General features: G+C 44.4%; 1 protein-coding gene across 1 annotated transcript; it reads left to right on the forward strand.

Annotated features, from left to right (window-relative positions):
• Positions 1 to 133: 133 nt before the first annotated feature.
• On the forward strand, positions 134 to 17,354 carry LOC135547688 (cadherin-15-like). The gene is made up of 14 exons (XM_064976921.1): positions 134 to 385; positions 12,702 to 12,866; positions 13,310 to 13,465; positions 13,877 to 14,021; positions 14,118 to 14,299; positions 14,467 to 14,595; positions 14,782 to 14,967; positions 15,214 to 15,458; positions 15,578 to 15,720; positions 15,818 to 16,051; positions 16,146 to 16,385; positions 16,495 to 16,640; positions 16,749 to 16,943; positions 17,058 to 17,354. The coding sequence occupies exons 1-14, from the start codon at positions 317 to 319 to the stop codon at positions 17,256 to 17,258; spliced, it is 2,436 nt and encodes an 811-aa protein (XP_064832993.1). The 5' UTR covers positions 134 to 316; the 3' UTR covers positions 17,259 to 17,354.
• Positions 17,355 to 17,371: the final 17 nt, after the last annotated feature.

The following is a 17,371-nucleotide window of genomic DNA, read 5'->3' on the forward strand; positions in this document are numbered from 1 at the left end:
CCCCCCCCCCTCCCTATTTCCCTGCCCATAGCTGGGGTGTGTCCCAGTTGGAGACTCGGAGGGCTAAGGGGTTAGAATTTCAGACTTCAGCCCTCCCATGCACCCCAGTGCACATGTGCTGTCACTCAATCGCCTCTGCACTCACTGCCCAGAGAAAGAGAGGGAGAGACACACACAGGGGGTTTGGATTTGAGACATTTGGTTCCATTGCCCAGTACAGTCAGGAACCCTGAGCTTCTCTTAAAACTGGTTTGAGAAAGAGGATCCACCGTGGTCATTGGGTACAGTACGTGTAGGAGTTCGTTGAGAAGATCACATGCTGGCACAGGAGATGGCATCAAGGGGGTTGGCAGTGCTGTGTGTGCTGGTGGCTGGCCTTGGTCAGGTAGGAAATATCATACTACTTTGAGTACTGTGGTGTCACTCTATAGACTTCATGCCCTACACTTCCTTAAATCACACAGAATTGGAACCATTTCAACTTCAGGCTATAATATATATGCCATTTAGAAGACACTTTTATCCAAAGAGACTTACAGTCATCTGTGCATACATTTTACATATTGCTGGTCCTGTGAATCGAACCCACTACAGTGGCGTTACAAGCGCCGTGCTCTACCAACAGAGCTACAAACGGATACATTTGATATTTTCTCATAGTATGCTTGTCAGACCTTTACTTTGATGTATATGTGTTATTTAAAGCAGTTTAAATGTGATTTAAGTCATTTTAGCTGTGTTTGTTCTATACTTCCACAGTGCAGGAGTTAGGGGTTAGCTGTGGTGGGACAAACTTTTAGCTATTTATTTAGTCAATCTATGGTTTATGTTTGAATTGATGAAATATGCTATGTTTAACATAACAAACTGATTTTCATCAATAAAAGTGATAAACATCATGTGAAGAGGTGAACGTGGCTATTGGCTAATCTAAACATTTCAGAATCGTTGTAGATCAGATGATGAATACTCTTGTAAATGACCAACGAATGCTGATGTTTTATACATCAGGCAGAAATCAGGGCTCCACTGTTAGCAGGCTTGTCATCAACACCATTATAAGACACATAATGGATGACATTGTAAACAGACATTTTACTAACATAACTTCAAAACTCATTCAGTCACTAGGGCTGTTTATACATGTAATGGAACCCAGGTTGGAGATGTAGACAATTGGCCCTCAGTAACCTCTTCTGTTGAATGGCCTGAAATTATTATGAATGTTGCAGGTTTGCAGCTAATTCATTTCCAAAATTATGGATAGCAAGATTTCAAACATTTTTTTAAGCAATGGCTTTGAATTGATGATGGCAAAGTGTGTAGCCTACAGTATATTTTTATAATGACATAGTTCTGAAATGGGTAAGGGCAACTATCTGAGTCACATTTTCTTTATTAGTGTATCCAATTCGAGAACCACATGGTAAACGACATCAGCTGTAGAAGATGGTCAGAATAGATCATTGAAACAGCCGCGGGGAATGCCAGTCGTTCACAGTTTGCCGCCAGCCATCGGCCATGTGTCTTACTGTGATTTAGAGGAACAGGTATGTGATGACGCAACCTATGGGGCTTAGCTTGCATCACAAAATGTGTAATCTGAAAGTAATACACTTTAAGTACAAACACATACTAAAGAACATGAACACCGGGACCATCAACAATAGACTATAGCCCAATGCCCACTCTACACTTGAAGGCCCATACATTCATATGATGTGGATTATCCATACACTTCAAATCACATTTAATTAGTCACATGCGTCAAATACAATAGTGAAATGCTCACTTACAAGCACCTCACCAACAATGCAGTTTAAAAAATTTGAATAAGAAATTAAAGGAACAAGTAATTAAAGAGCAGCAGTACAATAACAATAATGAGACTATATACAGGGGGTAACGGTACAGAGTCAGTGTGCGAGGGCACCGGTTAGTTGAGGTAATTGAGATAATATGTACATGTAGGTAGAGTTATTAAAGTGACTATGCATAGATAATAACAGAGAGTAGCAGCAGTGCAAAAGAAGGGGTGGGCAATGAAAATAGTCTGGGTAGCCATTTGATTAGATGTTCAGGAGTCTTATGGCTTGGGGATAGAAGCTGTTTAGAAGCCTCTTGGACCTAGACTTGGCACACCGGTACTGCTTGCCATGTGGTTGCAGAGAGAACAGTCTATGACTACGGCTTTTTAGGGCCTTCCTCTGACACCGCCTGGTATAGAGGTCCTGGATGGCAGGAAACTTGGCCTCAGTGATGTACTGGGCCGTACGCACTACCCTCTGTAGTGCCTTGCATCAGAGGCTGAGCAGTTGCCATACCAGGCAGTGATGCAACCAGTCAGGATGCTCTCGATGGTGCAGCTGTAGAACCTTTTGAAGATCTGACGACCCATGCCAAATCTTTTCAGTCTCGTGAGGGGGAATAGGTTTTGTCGTGCCCTCTTCACAACTGTCTTGGTGTGCTTTGACCATGTTAGTTTGTTGGACACCAAGGAACTTGAATCTCAACCTGCTCCACTACAGCCCCATCGATGAGAATGGGGGTGTGCTCGGTCCTCCTTTTCCTGTAGTCCACAATCATCTCCTTTGTCTTGATCATGTTGAGGAAGAGGTTGGTGTCCTGGCACCACACGACCAGGTCTCTGACCTACTCCTTATAAGCTGTCTCATCGTTGATCAGGCCTACCACTGTTGTGTCATCGGCAAACTTAATGATGGTGTTGGAGTCGTGCCTGGCCGTGCAGTCATGAGTGAACAGGGAGTATAAGAGGGGACTGAGCACGCACCCCTGAGGGGCCCCTGTGTTGAGGATCAGCGTGGCAGATGTGTTGTTACCTACCCTTACCACCTGGGGGCGGCCAGTCAGGAAGTCCAGGATCCAGTTGTAGAGGGAGGTGTTTAGTCCCAGGGTCCTCAGCTTGTTGATGAGCTTTGAGGTCACTATGGTGTTGAACGCTGAGCTGTAGTCAGTGAATTGCATTCTGACATAGGTGTTCCTTTTGTACAGGTGGGAATGGGCAGTGTGGAGTGCAATAGAGATTACATCATCTGTGGATCTGTTAGGGCGGTATGCAAATTGGAGTGGGTCTAGGGTCTATGGAATAATGGTGTTGATGTGCGCCATGACCAGCCTTTTAAAGCACTTCATGGCTACAGACGTGAGTGCTATGGGTCGGTAGTTGTTTAGGCAGGTTACTTTAGTGTTCTTGGGCACAGGGACTATGGTGGTCTGCTTAAAACATGTTGGTATTACAGACTCGGACAGGGAGAGGTTGAAAATGTCAGTGAAGACACTTGCCAGTTGGTCAGCGCATGCTCGCAGTACACGTCCTGGTAATCAGTCTGGCCCTTCGGCCTTGTAAATGTTGACCTGTTTAAAGGTTTTACTCACATTGGCTGCGGAAAGAGTGATCACACAGTCGTCCAGAACAGCTGGTGCTCTCATGCATGTTTCAGTGTTATTTGCTGATGGATCGTCGGAGGGCATAGCGGGATTTCTTATAAGCTTCCGGGTTAGAGTCCCGCTCCTTGAAAGCTGCAGCTCTTTAGCTCAGTGCGGATATAGCCAGTAATCCATGGCTTCTGGTTGGGGTATGTACGTACGGTCACTGTGGGGACAATGTCATCGATGCACTTATTGATGAAGACAATGACTGATGTGGTGTACTCCTCAATGCCATCGGAAGAATCCCTGAACATATTCCAGTCTGTGCTAGCAAAACAGTCCTGTAGCTTAGCATCTGCTTCATCTGACCACTTTTTTATTGACAGAGTCACTGGTGCTTCCTGCTTTAATTTTTGCTTGTAAACAGGAATCGGGAGGATTAATTATGTAATCTATTTCAGTAATCTATCTGTGAGTGGACCGATGTGAGAGACCTAAAACCACAGAACAAGATCCTTCATACCTGAGGATCCTAGTTACTCAGGTTACATACAGCACATCAGATAACTATTTTAGCCTATGTGAGTTTGTGGTGTTACAACCCAGTGAGTGGAAAGTGGCTGGCGAGATTTCTACTATTTCTACTAGATTACGAGATTTCTACTAGATTATTACTACATCTACCCCAAAGGGAGAAAGGCTGTGTTGTTTTTGAGAATATCCCTGGGAAAGAAAGAGGGTTGTGTTGCCTACAGAGCATGGGCTCTGTTCATAGAGACGGTCATGTTGGCCAGCAGCTGTTCCCAGATGCGTACTTGATGCCATTTGTCCTGCTCAGTAATCCCCGCAGCGGAAAGAGGAGTCGGCCACTCCCTAAACCATGAAATCAGGGACAAATCCGTCCATAAAGCAGCAGCCGGTGCTGAGTTCATGCTCATTGGAAGAAATCACTCAGTACAGCTGCTCAGCGTCTGAATCACACGCCTGTTCTGTTTGTGTGGATGCTTTCTGTTTTACACAGACTTGGGTTTCAGGAACAGGAAGGGCCTCCACTACAGGGGCAGAATCAACATTAAAACCACCATGCCAGTGCACTGTTACCAGAGATTATCTTTCCCAATGGCTCTTTCCCGATTCATATTTCCTTGATTGCTGGCATCCACTCTCCTCACCTCTTTCTCAAAGATCTGAGTGGAGAGGCCTTGGATCTTCCCCTCCGATGTGAGGTGAGGAGAAAGGACACGAAGATGAAGGAAAGACAAATTAGGAAAGAGACAATGTGGTAACAGGCTTTGGTGTTACCTCCATTTTCACCAGCTGAGTCATTGACCAATTAGTGACCCTTCAAAGGATAGGGTCTCTCTCTTCATGTTGTTAGAAAACAGGTTCCATTTAGTCTTTGTTCATGTTCCATTCACAACAGATGTGACAAACATTACATGGAAAGGAACAGGAAAATACATTTTTGAAATGGGACACTTGTTATCCCATCTCATTCAGAGCACCTGATGCCTTGCATCAAAGGATGTTTTCTCTCTGACACAAAAGGTAATGTATTTTCTTTCGAATGAGATAAGGGAATAGCAGTGGCAGACAAGGCCGATGGAACAAAAACAGCAGTGTTAATGGGCACAGTAATGGTCTCTCCTTGGACTTCTATCATGACCCGCTGAAAGAGGACTGACCCTGGAGCGAAGAAGGGGTAGTGGTGGAGGTGGTGGTGGTAGTAGGGGTGGTGGTAGGGGTGGATGGTGGTAAGGGTGATGGTGGTGGTAGGGATGGTTGTGGTGGTGGTAGGAGTGGTGGTGAGGGTGGTGGTGGTAAAGGTGGTGGTGGTAAAGGTGGTGGTGGGAAGACTCCTGAGCCAGAGCTGGGAGAAAGAAATAAAGGTGACATCATGAGCTGAGGAAGTGGTTTTGGTCCTGGTACAACCTCCCTCGGGTTTTCATAAAATTCTATTTTCACTCCCACACTCTGGGAGTGGAGTCCTAAGTAACTCTCGCCGTCCCCACTAGGTCAGCATTCATGAAGCTCAGACATCTGCTTTTGTGAAACCCTGGCTCGTACCCCCAAAAATAGGAGGCCCAAGAAGCCATAGCTGAGGGGTTGGGAAGCGAGGTAGATAGCTGCTCATTACAAGACAATGAATGAGCCTTTGGAACAGTGACGGAGGGGGAACTTGAGGGGAACAGGGGCACCTGTCTGACCCTCCACCCCATGACCAGAGGGATTGTCAGGCATGCGGCCTGCATTCTCTCCCTCTTCCCCTCCTGCTCATGCTGTGGCACTCTGGCCAGTTCACATACACAGACTGTACCTCCACTCAGCTAGCACATGGCTGACTCAGGGGTCTATTTTATATTCTATTTTAGAGAGGAAAGTCTCTAAAGTTATGACTTACTGTTTGAATCTGTGACAAAGCAGACATAGAATTGGAACTCTAGCAAGAGCATACTGTAATTCTAAAAGCCTTATGTTTCTGTCTAGATATGTATGAGTGATGGTAGATATCTGTGTCTCTTGCACTGACTACGACCCTATGACCAGCTGCGGTAAATGGTTGTTTTATCACACAGCAGCTACTACTGTAAACCACAAATACATATTTCAAACAGAGTTACTACTCTCATGACATACCTCATACAGTTGGTGCAAGCTTGTAACAGCTCTGAAGATATAAGGGAAGGGTATCAGTCATGCTCCCCCACCATGTCATACCCATGGGTGTGTGTGTAACTTTTTTCTCTCTCTCTCATTTTCAAGGCAATTGTTTTTTGTTGTTGTTTATCATTTGAAATCCCTCCCCCGACTGAGCATCCTTGACTCAACAGCATGAATTTGAATAATTTCATCCTTGGATACGATAGTAGGCATAATGTTCTATCTACCAAGCTTCAGTAAATAATTGTCTACTCCATGGGACAGATGTTGGTCTCTTAGCAGCTAAGTTTCATTCACAAAATGCAGGATCTAAATGAGTCTGAGAGATTGGCCCACTTTCAAAGCTATTTTTAGAGACAACCGAGAGAGTTGCCAAGGGTCCTTGCTGCTGGCACTACCCATGACAGTCTCGCTTCAGCTCCTCAGTGTGGGGTCAGTCTGAGCAGTATTTTCGTCAGTCTGAGCAGTATTTTCGTCAGTCTGAGCAGTATTTTCCTCACAGCAACCGCTTAATACCTGGAAACGTTGCCGCAAACCTTTTGACAGTAAACACACCGCAAATAAGATCATGGATGTTTTGATTGTGAAATACACAGTGATTTTGAAATACAATTTATTGAGATGCTCTGCATAGTTGTATATCAAGCTTGGTGTTGACCTTGATATCAGCAACGCTGACCGCAATAACACATATGTTCTGATACTTTAACTTTCCCAATACGTTTGCCAGCTTATTCCCTCCTCTTGGCCTCGTCATTAACCAGTCTGCAAATCAACACAAATAAACAATTGAAAGGTTGTGTATAAAGTATGATCTGGTTTGGTACCGCAAGACAGACTATTCCTTACCCTACCTACCTCCTTCAGAGCGCAGTCCTACCTACCTACTTCAGAGCGCAGTCCTACCTACCTACTTCAGAGCGCAGTCCTACCAACCTACTTCAGAGCGCAGTCCTACCTACCTACTTCAGAGCGCAGTCCTACCTACTTACTTCAGAGCGCAGTCCTACCTACCTACTTCAGAGTCCTACCTACTTCGCAGTCCTACCTACCTACTTCAGAGCGCAGTCCTACCTACCTACTTCAGAGCGCAGTCCTACCTACCTACTTCAGAGCGCAGTCCTACCTACCTACTTCAGAGCGCAGTTCTACCTACCTACTTCAGAGCGCAGTCCTACCTACCTACTTCAGAGCGCAGTCCTACCTACCTACTTCAGAGCGCAGTCCTACCTACCTACTTCAGAGCGCAGTCCTACCTACCTACTTCAGAGCGCAGTACACCCCTCTGTGTTAACGGGGGTGTTGACCCCCAAGAGACACCAGGCAACTGCTGGCCACGGGGTGAGAGGCCAAGGTGTAAAAGTATCTGGGAAAAAGTCCCTAAAACAGTTAATGTTGGTGAGAAGAAAGAGGAGGCCTGCTGTCCTTCACCCTAGCTGTCAGAGGTGACTTGTGCTAATTGGTAAGATGACTCCTCGGTGTAGGCCAGTCACTGCTGAACTGGAAAAGAGATGAAGACATTACAGAGCCCTCCTGGTTTTGTTTGCCACCCAGATGGAGTTGAGACCACAGGAGATCAACACAATGATTTTAACAGTGTCTGTTTACTGATTCTCTTCAGAATGTAGCAGGCTCTTTCCAAATTAGACCTCTAGCCCCATTCAACAACCTGATCTCACAAAATTAAACAGGAGCACAGTGTTCAGTTTTAGTTCACAAGGCTAGACCTTAACATCTATTTCTCTTATTCTGATAGTATATGCTATTATTTTACTTGAGTTATTCTTCCTGAGCTGTAGTTGTATTCAATCAAAACCAGTAACCCCACAACACCAAAAAACCTGTTTGAATTCACAAGTTGCCGAGTAGAGCGGTTGAATCAGGAATTCAACAGGAATGTCGTTTTAGTCTTAACCGCATCATCCAGTTACATATTTTGATTGAACAGGGCCTTTGGCCTCTGACTGGCCGTAGCTTGATCTTTGATCTGTGATCAGAGCGGTAGTGGAAGGTGAGAAGGATTTGTTGTCTAGACTGGTATGTGAGTGTAAACATCTCTGTATGAGTGTAGGCAGCGCTACACCAGTGGCTTAGGGTCGGGGTCAGGAATATAGAGCACTCTAAGATTAGTCTGCTCCTAACTCATCTTGCACATAGTTGATATTCAGCATAACAAAGTGCCAGTGTGCCATATCTCCAGGCCTAAGGGACAGGGAAGGGTCACCATGTCCCAATATACAATAGTGATTCAATCTAATAATGTATTCCACATATCAGTGTCTTTATGTATGGAAAGAGTCACGTGAGGAATGGGCTATGGTCAATGTTCCATATTCTGTTTAGTTGTGTTAACATGTTATTACTCTGAAATTACAAGTTGTTACTACAGACTTTATGATTGACGATGAAAAGCTGAATGAGAACAAAAAGTGTTATTTTTATATAGACAATACTTATCTGCCAATGACCGTGATCATGTTGTTACCACTAAATGCTGAGATTATTCTTCTGAAGAGTGATGACAGGTGGTGTGTCTTTCTTATGGAATGTGTGTTTGAATGTGTGTGTGAGGAATTTTGTCATCAGAGCGGATTCGTAAGGTGACCCCCAACCCCTAGTCAGGTGCAAAGTTGAACATAAAGGGGAGTGTGTAAGTGTGAGAAAGAGAGAGGGTGGGAAATCACAGGAACTAAATCCATAGGTGACAGCTGGTGTGAGTGTTTCTGAGTGTGTCTGAGTGTGTGCTTGAGATAAAGGCAGAGCGTGCGTGATAGAGAATGAGAATGAGCACGAGAGTAATTGTTTTTTTGGCAGGCATGATGGGACCCATGTCGTCCAAAATGTTATACTTTTGACTCATTGGACCATAGAACATTCTTCCAAGAGTCTTGATGATCATCCAGGTGCTTCCAGGTGCTTTTTGGCAAACTTGAGTCAACTTTTTGGATGAGATGGGTCCCATTATGTCTGGTGAAAACCAAACACTGCATTCCACAGTAAGAACCTCATACCAATAGTCAGCATGGTGATGGTAGTGTGATGGTTTGGGGATGCTTTGCTGCCTCAGGACCTGGACGACTTGTCTTAATAGAAGGAACCATGAATAACCATGAACCATGAATTCTGCTCTGTATCAGATAATTCTATCGGAGAATGTTAGGCCATCCATCTGTGAGCTGAAGCTGAAGCGCAGCTGGGTCATACAGGAAGACAATGATCCAAAATACAATAAATTCTACATGAAAATTGCTTACATTTCCGGTTTAGGAATGACCTAGTCAAAGTCCAGACCTAATCCCAATTGAGATGTTGTGGCAGGACTTGAAACAAGCAGTATATGCTTGAAAACCCTGTCGCTAAGTTAATGCAGTTCTGTATGGAAGAGTGGACAAAATGTCCACCACAGCGACGTGAGAGACTGATCAACAACTACAGGAAGCGTTTGGCTGCAGGGATTGCAGCTAAAAGGTGGCACAACCAGTTATTTAGTGTAAGGGGGCAATTACTTTTTCACACAGGGAATTGAGTGTTGCATAGCTGATAATTAAATAAATAAAATAAGTATCATATTTTTGGGGTTATTTATAAACTCAGGATCCTTTTATCTAATATTAGGTTTTGGTTGAAGATCTGATAACATACAGTATCAAAAATATACAAAAGTACAGAAAATCAGAAAGGGGGCTAATACTTTTTCACGGCACTGTATGCATACTGTATCTGTATTCTCAGACGTGAAATCCACAGATTAGGACCTAATGAATGTGTTTCAATTGACTGATTTCCTCATATGAAATGTAACTCAGTAACATCTTTGAAATTGCTGCATGTTGCGTTTATATTTTTGTTCAGCGTACAATATGCACTGAGTATACAAAACATTAAGAAAACCTGCTCTTTCCATGAGATAGACTGACCAGGTGAATCCAGGTGAATGGATCCCTTATTGATATCACTTAATAAATCCACTCCAATCAGTGTGGGTGAAGGGGAGGAGAGAGGATAAATAAGGATTTTAAAGCCTTGAGACATGGCTTGTGTGTGTGCCATTCAATGGCTGAATGGGGAAGATAACAGATTTAAGTGCTTTTGAATGGGGCATGGTAGTACAACCTGGTCTAAGACCATTTCGTATTATTCTGTACGTGAATCTGAGATACTCCATTTAGTATGGTATATTACGTTTCGTATGGTATGTATTCACTTGTGGATGTCCATCACCTATTTTCGTAGACATGTTATGAAATATAATTCACATTATATGTTACGAATTTTAAAAACGTACAATATGTTATGAATTTGCAAAACATACTACAGTTGAAGTTGGAAGTTTACATACACTTAGGTTGGAGTCATTAAATCTTGTTTTTCAACCACTCCACACATTTCGTGTTAACAAACTATAGTTTTGGCAAGTCAGTTAGGACATCTACTTTGTGCATGACACAAGTAATTTTTCCAACAATTGTTTATAGACAGATTATTTCACTTATAATTCACTGTATCACAATTCCAGTGTGTCAGAAGTTTACATACACTAAGTTGTCTGTGCCTTTAAACAGCTTGGAAAATTCCAGAAAATGATGTCATGGCTTTAGAAGCTTCTGATAGGCTAATTGACATCATTTGAGTCAATTGGAGGTGTACCTGTGGACGTATTTCAAGGCCTACCTTCAAACTCAGTGCCTCTTTGCTTGACATCATGGAGAAATGTCCTCTGGTCTGATTAAACAAAAATAGAACTGTTTGGCAATAATGACCATCGTTATTTTTGGAGGAAAAAGGGAGAGGCTTGCAAGCCGAAGAACACCATCCCAACCGTGAAGCACGGGGGTGGCAGCATCATGTTGTGGGGGTGTTTTGCTGCAGGAGGGACTCATGCACTTCACAAAATAGATGGCATCATGAGGTAGGACAATTATGTGGATGTATTGAAGCAACATATCAAGACATCAATCAGGAAGTTAAAGCTTGGTCGCAAATGGGTCTTCCAAATGGACAACAACCCCAAGCATTCTTCCAAAGTTGGGGCAAAATGGCTTAAGGACAACAAAGTCAAGGTATTGGAGTGGCCATCACCAAGCCCTGACCTCAATCAAAAAGAAAATGTATGGGCAGAACTGAAAAAGCGTGTGCAAGCAAGGAGGCCTACAAACCCGACTCAGTTACACCAGCTCTGTCAGGAGGAATGGGCCAAAATGGAAGGCTACCCGAAACATTTGACCCAAGTTAAACAATTTAAAGGCAATGCTACCAAATACTACTTGAGTGTATGTAAACATCTGACCCACTGGGAATGTGATGAAAGAAATAAAAGCTGCAATAAATCACTCTCTCAACTATTATCCTGACATTTCACGTTCTTAAAATAAACTGGTGATCCTAACTGACCTAAGACAGGGAATTTTTTACTAGGACTAAATGTCAGGAATTGTGAAAAACTGAGTGTATGTAAACTTCCAACTTCAACTGTATATGCTACGAATTTGCAAAACATATGATATAATGATATACAAATTCTGGCTATGTGGCCAATGTTAGCTTGCTAACTAACAATAGATTGGCTAGGGGTTAGGGTTAGGGGTTAATGTTAGGGTTAGGTTTAGGAGTTCGGTTAATGTTAGGGTTAGGGATAACTAAAAGTGTTAAGGTTAGGGGAAGGGTTAGCTAACATGCGAAGTAGTTGTAAAGTAGATAAAAAGTAGTTGAAAAGTTGCTAATTAGCTAAAATGCTAAGCTTGTTCCACCCATCCAACCACCCTACGTTTGTTTTTGCCAAACATATCATACTAATTTGAGTGTCCAGGATTTACATTTACTTAGTCTACGAGACCAGGCTGGATAGTAGGTGCCAGGAGAAACCAGTTTGAACTGCAACACTGCTGGGTTTTTCACGCTCAACAGTTTCCCGTGTGTATCAAAAATGGTCCACCACCCAAAGGACATCCAGACAACTTGACACAACTGTGGAAAGCATTGCAGTCAACATGGGCCAGCATCCCTGTGGGATGTGTTCCTAATGTTTGGTATACTCAGTGTATGTCTCCACACACCTTGGCTATTGAGGGATTCAAGACAGTGTCATTTTTTTATTGACCTCAGATTCTGTCTGTCATTGTAAAAGTAGCCTGTCATTTAGATCATTTGTGAGGTAAAGCCTCCAGTCATCTAAATTTTTCCCTGGGCGCTAGGCTACAAAATAATTGTCCCTATGTGTGCAACTTATGCAAGCACCATTTCTTTATTACAATTGTGATTTCTTTTCATACGTTCTGGTACTTCAGAGCACCCCCCTCTCGGGCTCACTTTTTGTTTCCAGCACCTCCCAATTTACAAATTAAGCGCTGGAGATGTAGTGTGTGAAATCTGAACCCATGCCTCTCCACCCCCTCACCCACTTTAGGGACGGGGCGGGGGGGGGTCACCATTCAACCACCACCAGGCCGCAGAGAGAGGCCAGCTGCTGCATCCCTCACCAACTGATATTAGTAGCCACAACACGACTACCAAAAATATACAAATGTATTTGGGTTCCTTGACATGAAGAATGTGAATCATGATTTAAACAACTTCATTCATCTAGAAATGTATGGCCCTCACTCAGACCATCTAAATGGTCTCTTAAATGAATCCCATTCTGTTGCCCCCAGGTCGGGAGCAGTGGCCAAGCGGGCAGGGAGGACCTGAATCCAGCGGCCCTGTATCCATGGAGACAGAGGAGCAGTGGGGATCTGAGCAGGGTGAAGAGGGACTGGATTATCCCTCCAATCAGGGTGCTGGAGAACAGCAAGCAAGTCCCTGAAAACCTGGTCCAGGTACTGAATCACGTCATCTCATCCATACTGATGTTAGGGCCTCTATATTGTACACATTAACTGATGAGAGTGTTGGCTAAGTGACTACAACGTAAATGTTAGGATAACACTGACACTTTTTGGTCCAGTGAAATTGATCTTACCAAACATGGTATGTAAGATCAGTCACGTGTGATCAAGACAACCTACTGCTCTCAGACTAAAGTGAACATGGCTATTGTCCAGACAGACAGCCATTTAAACTGAGCATGAAAGAGCCACGCTGGCCTCTCTGACCTCCAGAACCACTAACCAGTTATGTGCTGTTGCTCTCCCTCTCTGTTCCCATCAGTGACCACATTCACACCTGGTACTCTATGTGATGTTCTGTTCAGTTCACTCTCCTCTCACTCTTTCAATGAGATTCTCACCCAGCCATCCTCCTGTGTTGTTTGTTTCTCCAGATCAAATCAGACAAGATTTTTACTGGAGAAGTGATCTACAAGCTGGAAGGACCAGGGGTTGACCAGGACCCTAAGAACCTGTTTGAGATAGACGATAAAACAGGCTGGATCAGGAGCATGATTCCTCTGGACAGAGAGAAATACAGAAGCTTCACGGTACAACTCACAGGAGAGACATTAGCACTATTGCCTTTGACACATAAATTATACTATGTCACTGCAGGTCAGCCAGAACCCTTCTTTTGTTTGGGTAACAAGGAATGTCACATGACATAATAGCATGTTATTCAATGTTAGCATGTTATTCAATGTTAGCATGTCATCCAATGTTTTTCAACTGAACGTCTACCAATGCGATTTTGTTAAATTGACTGTCTTGGTTGAGTGAGAAGGGAAGTATGTTACCATAGTGGGTTGTTTTCTTTGCAGGTCTACATGAGCAGCTGAATATAGACCCAAATCAATCACAGTCAATAAGCTGAGAATTGTGTAAGAACAGCAAACACTATGAATGAAAAGAGGATGTTGAGAAACATAAGAGTAATGTCCCGTTTCTGTTCTCGGCAGCTGAAAGCCTTTGCCCTGTCGCCCAGTGGAGAGAGACTGGAGAATCCCTCCACCATTGAGATCGTAGTGCTGGATCAAAATGATAACCGGCCCAACTTCTCCCAGAAAGAGTTTGCTGGATCCGTTTATGAATTCTCCGTACCAGGTAAACAGATGCATCACCTACACACGCTGTGGATGTACACAAAATGCCTACTGATTGGGTAGTGAACCGAGAGAGTGATTGCTGTTGTTTTAACAGGCACATCTGTGATGTCTGTGACTGCGACTGATGCTGACGACCCAACCACAGACAACGCTATCCTGAGCTATTCCATCATTGGCCAGGAGAGCATCCCGCTTCTCCGCATCAACAAGACCATGTTTGGCATCAACAACGAGACAGGGGCCATTTACACACGAGACGTGGGTCTAGACTGGGAGGTAGGGGCTCTTCCTTTGTCTTTTCATTGACCCATTATTTAGATCATGCCCTTTCTGGTTCAACAGAAGCACAATATTTTGAAAGTTGTTTGAAAGGAAAAACTAATTAATGTAAAATAATATGCTGTATGTGCCATAAATGACTGTGAACGTCTGTGTCCTTACAGGTGGTTAAAGGCTTTCGCTTGAAACTGCAGGTTGCTGACATGTCAGGCATGGGGTTAACCAGTCTTGCGAATGCAGTCATACATGTGACTGACATCAACAACAACCCCCCACGATTCTCCCCAGACCAGGTGAGTTTTACTGTTTAATCTCTCAGGAAACTGTTAGCTCCCTTCCATCAATTGCCTTTTATCAGATGATATAAACGATATGGACACATCATTCAGGCCAGCTTCAAAATATAGACATGCACATTCACGTGTTTATATAAACTAAACACAACACAACTGCGTTGTGTTTCTGTTTCCTGAATACAGTACACTATGTCAGCTGTGGAGAACAAAATAGACTTTGTGATTGGCTGGGTCAACGCCACAGACAATGATGAGCCAGGGACAGGAAACTGGGAGACAAAATACACCATCGCCAAGGGCAACCCCTCTAGGAACTTTGCCATTCGCACAGACCCTGTGACCAACGAGGGTATTCTGTCAGTGGTGAAGGTAAGTTATTCTCCATCCGGCAGGAGGACGGGAGGGAATGTGTGGGGGACATTCTGGCTCCATGTTAGAATGACAAACATGACAATCAGTTAATCCAGTTTATATAAAGCCTATATAGAGTATAGAGCATGTGTTCACACACAGTCAGAGCCAGGCCTTGATACATGACACTGTTACCCCATCTAGTGGTGACTAACTATCCAAGTTGTCTTTCAAAACCTCTGCCTTTTTTGTTTGTTATTGCAGGCTCTGGACTACGAGTCCCAAGAGGTGTATACTCTGACTCTGACAGTGGAGAATGTGAACCCTCTCAGCATCAAGGCCCCCAAGAACCCTGTAAGCAGTGCCACAGTGGTGGTGACCGTGGTGAATGAGAACGAGGCCCCACGCTTTATTAAAGACCCCATAGAGATCTTGGTTCCTGAGTCTGTGGACCCTGGCACCGTGCTGGCCAGTAACATCGCCTACGATCCCGATAATGCAAAACTCAAGTAAGATTGGTGCACTGGAGATCTCTTTCATGTGTGTTTACACTGAATATATAAGAATATACGTTTATATACTATCTGTGTCTATAAGGAAATTAAAACATTGCTGTCATTTCAATCAGGTATGACATACTCAGAGATCCTGAGGGATGGCTTATAATCAATCACGAGACTGGAGAAATCGCAGCCAGGAAACCGTTCAATGTCCTCTCCCCTCACGTCAAGAACAACATTTACAATGCAGTCATCAGAGTCACAGACACAGGTGAGTATACCGAGTTAGCCACTGCTTCACCTCACGTAACTTGAGGCGCCAGGTCAAGCAGGAAGTGACAGTAAATAATGATGCCATTTCCTCCTAGACGCTGGTGGAATCTCGACCACAGCGTCTCTGGTGATCACGTTGTGGGAGACCAATGATTTCCTCCCTCAGCTGTTCCCCCTGATGGGGACGGTGTGCAGCGAGTCAGGGCGGAAGACATCTGGTCTGTTCCTGACTGCTGTGGATGAGGACCTGCCCCCTCATGCAGAACCCTTCACCTTCCACCTGCAAGACATTAATGTGTCTGCCAACTGGACCATCATACAGGTCAATGGTAAGGACAGAATTAGATAGTCCTATTGTCCAAGACACGTTATGTCTTCTCATTCCAACTCCCTCTGTGTTTGTGTCACTCTCTCTCTCTCCAGAGACTCATGCAGTGCTGCGACCCCTGGTAGAGCTGGAGACAGCGGAATATGCTGTCACTGTGTTGGTGACTGACTCTGGCACCCCAAGTCTCAGTGCATATGCTCAGGTCAATGTGACTGTGTGTCCGTGTGGGAAAGACGGTGAATGTAAGACCGAAGCTGCTGCCATATTCGGAACACGAGTTGGTGTCAGCTTCATCGCCTTACTGGTCATCATGGCCAGCATCGCACTCCTGCTGTGTAAGCTATACCTCATCTAAACCCTCACACCTGAACAAAGCACATCGCTACACGAACACACACATTTTCCCAAATGTTTCTGTGCAGTGAGATGGGTCTCTGTTCTCAGTGTTGCTACTCCTGGCTGTAGCCGTGGGTAACTGCAGACGGCATCATATGAAGAAAGGAGAAGGGCTGTTGGTGGGGGATTCAGACGAAGACATCCGTGACAATGTCCTGATCTATGACGAGCAGGGTGGTGGAGAGGAGGATGAGGTCAGACATTATAACACGTTACAGCTGGCAGAACCAAGTTATCTGGTGACAACATCGCCTCTCTTGTCCTATAGACACTTCATATTCCTCATCCTTTACTCTCACTAGAATGCCTTCAACATTGACCTACTGAGGAACCCAACGGAAGTGGGACCACTCCCAATATCCTACTACCCTCCCGTCTCTGGCATCCCCAGGGGAAAGCAGCCACTCAGGAAAGACTACCCAGACAACCTGCCCTCCCCCTCGTATCCACGGAAACCCCCAGCGGACCCCACTGACATTGAGGACTTCATCAATGATGTGAGAAAGGATTCCATCATGACCCTGGCCTATTGTTTTAGTCCGTTGAAATAAGAACGGTCCAAATCCCCAGAGAGAAACAAATGTATTTCTTGCCTATTTGTGTCTCCACAGGGCCTGGAGGCAGCAGACCATGACCCCAACATCCCTCCCTACGACACAGCTCTGATCTATGACTACGAGGGTGATGGCTCCCTGGCAGGCAGCCTGAGCTCCATCGCCTCAGCCAGCTCAGACGGTGACCAGGACTATGACTACCTCAACGACTGGGGACCACGCTTTAAGAAACTGGCCAACATGTACGACCCACGCTAAGGAGACTGCCTGGTTATTTAGCTACCAGTACATTTACCGTAGCTTTATCCTCAGATGCCATCTATTTTCTCCTAAACTCCACCCAACTCCCTATTCTTCATCATACATCCTCC

This window comes from Oncorhynchus masou, chromosome 1 (genome assembly GCF_036934945.1).
Source record: "Oncorhynchus masou masou isolate Uvic2021 chromosome 1, UVic_Omas_1.1, whole genome shotgun sequence".
In the NCBI taxonomy this organism is placed as follows: domain Eukaryota; kingdom Metazoa; phylum Chordata; class Actinopteri; order Salmoniformes; family Salmonidae; genus Oncorhynchus; species Oncorhynchus masou.

Coding starts and splice junctions, on each gene's coding strand:
- LOC135547688 (XM_064976921.1), top strand. CDS start 317: ATGCTGGCACAGGAGATGGCATCAAGGGGGTTGGCAGTGCTGTGTGTG. Junction 12,867..13,309: donor TCCCTGAAAACCTGGTCCAG/GTACTGAATCAC, acceptor TTGTTTCTCCAG/ATCAAATCAGACAAGATTTT. Junction 16,052..16,145: donor GACCATCATACAGGTCAATG/GTAAGGACAGAA, acceptor CTCTCTCTCCAG/AGACTCATGCAGTGCTGCGA.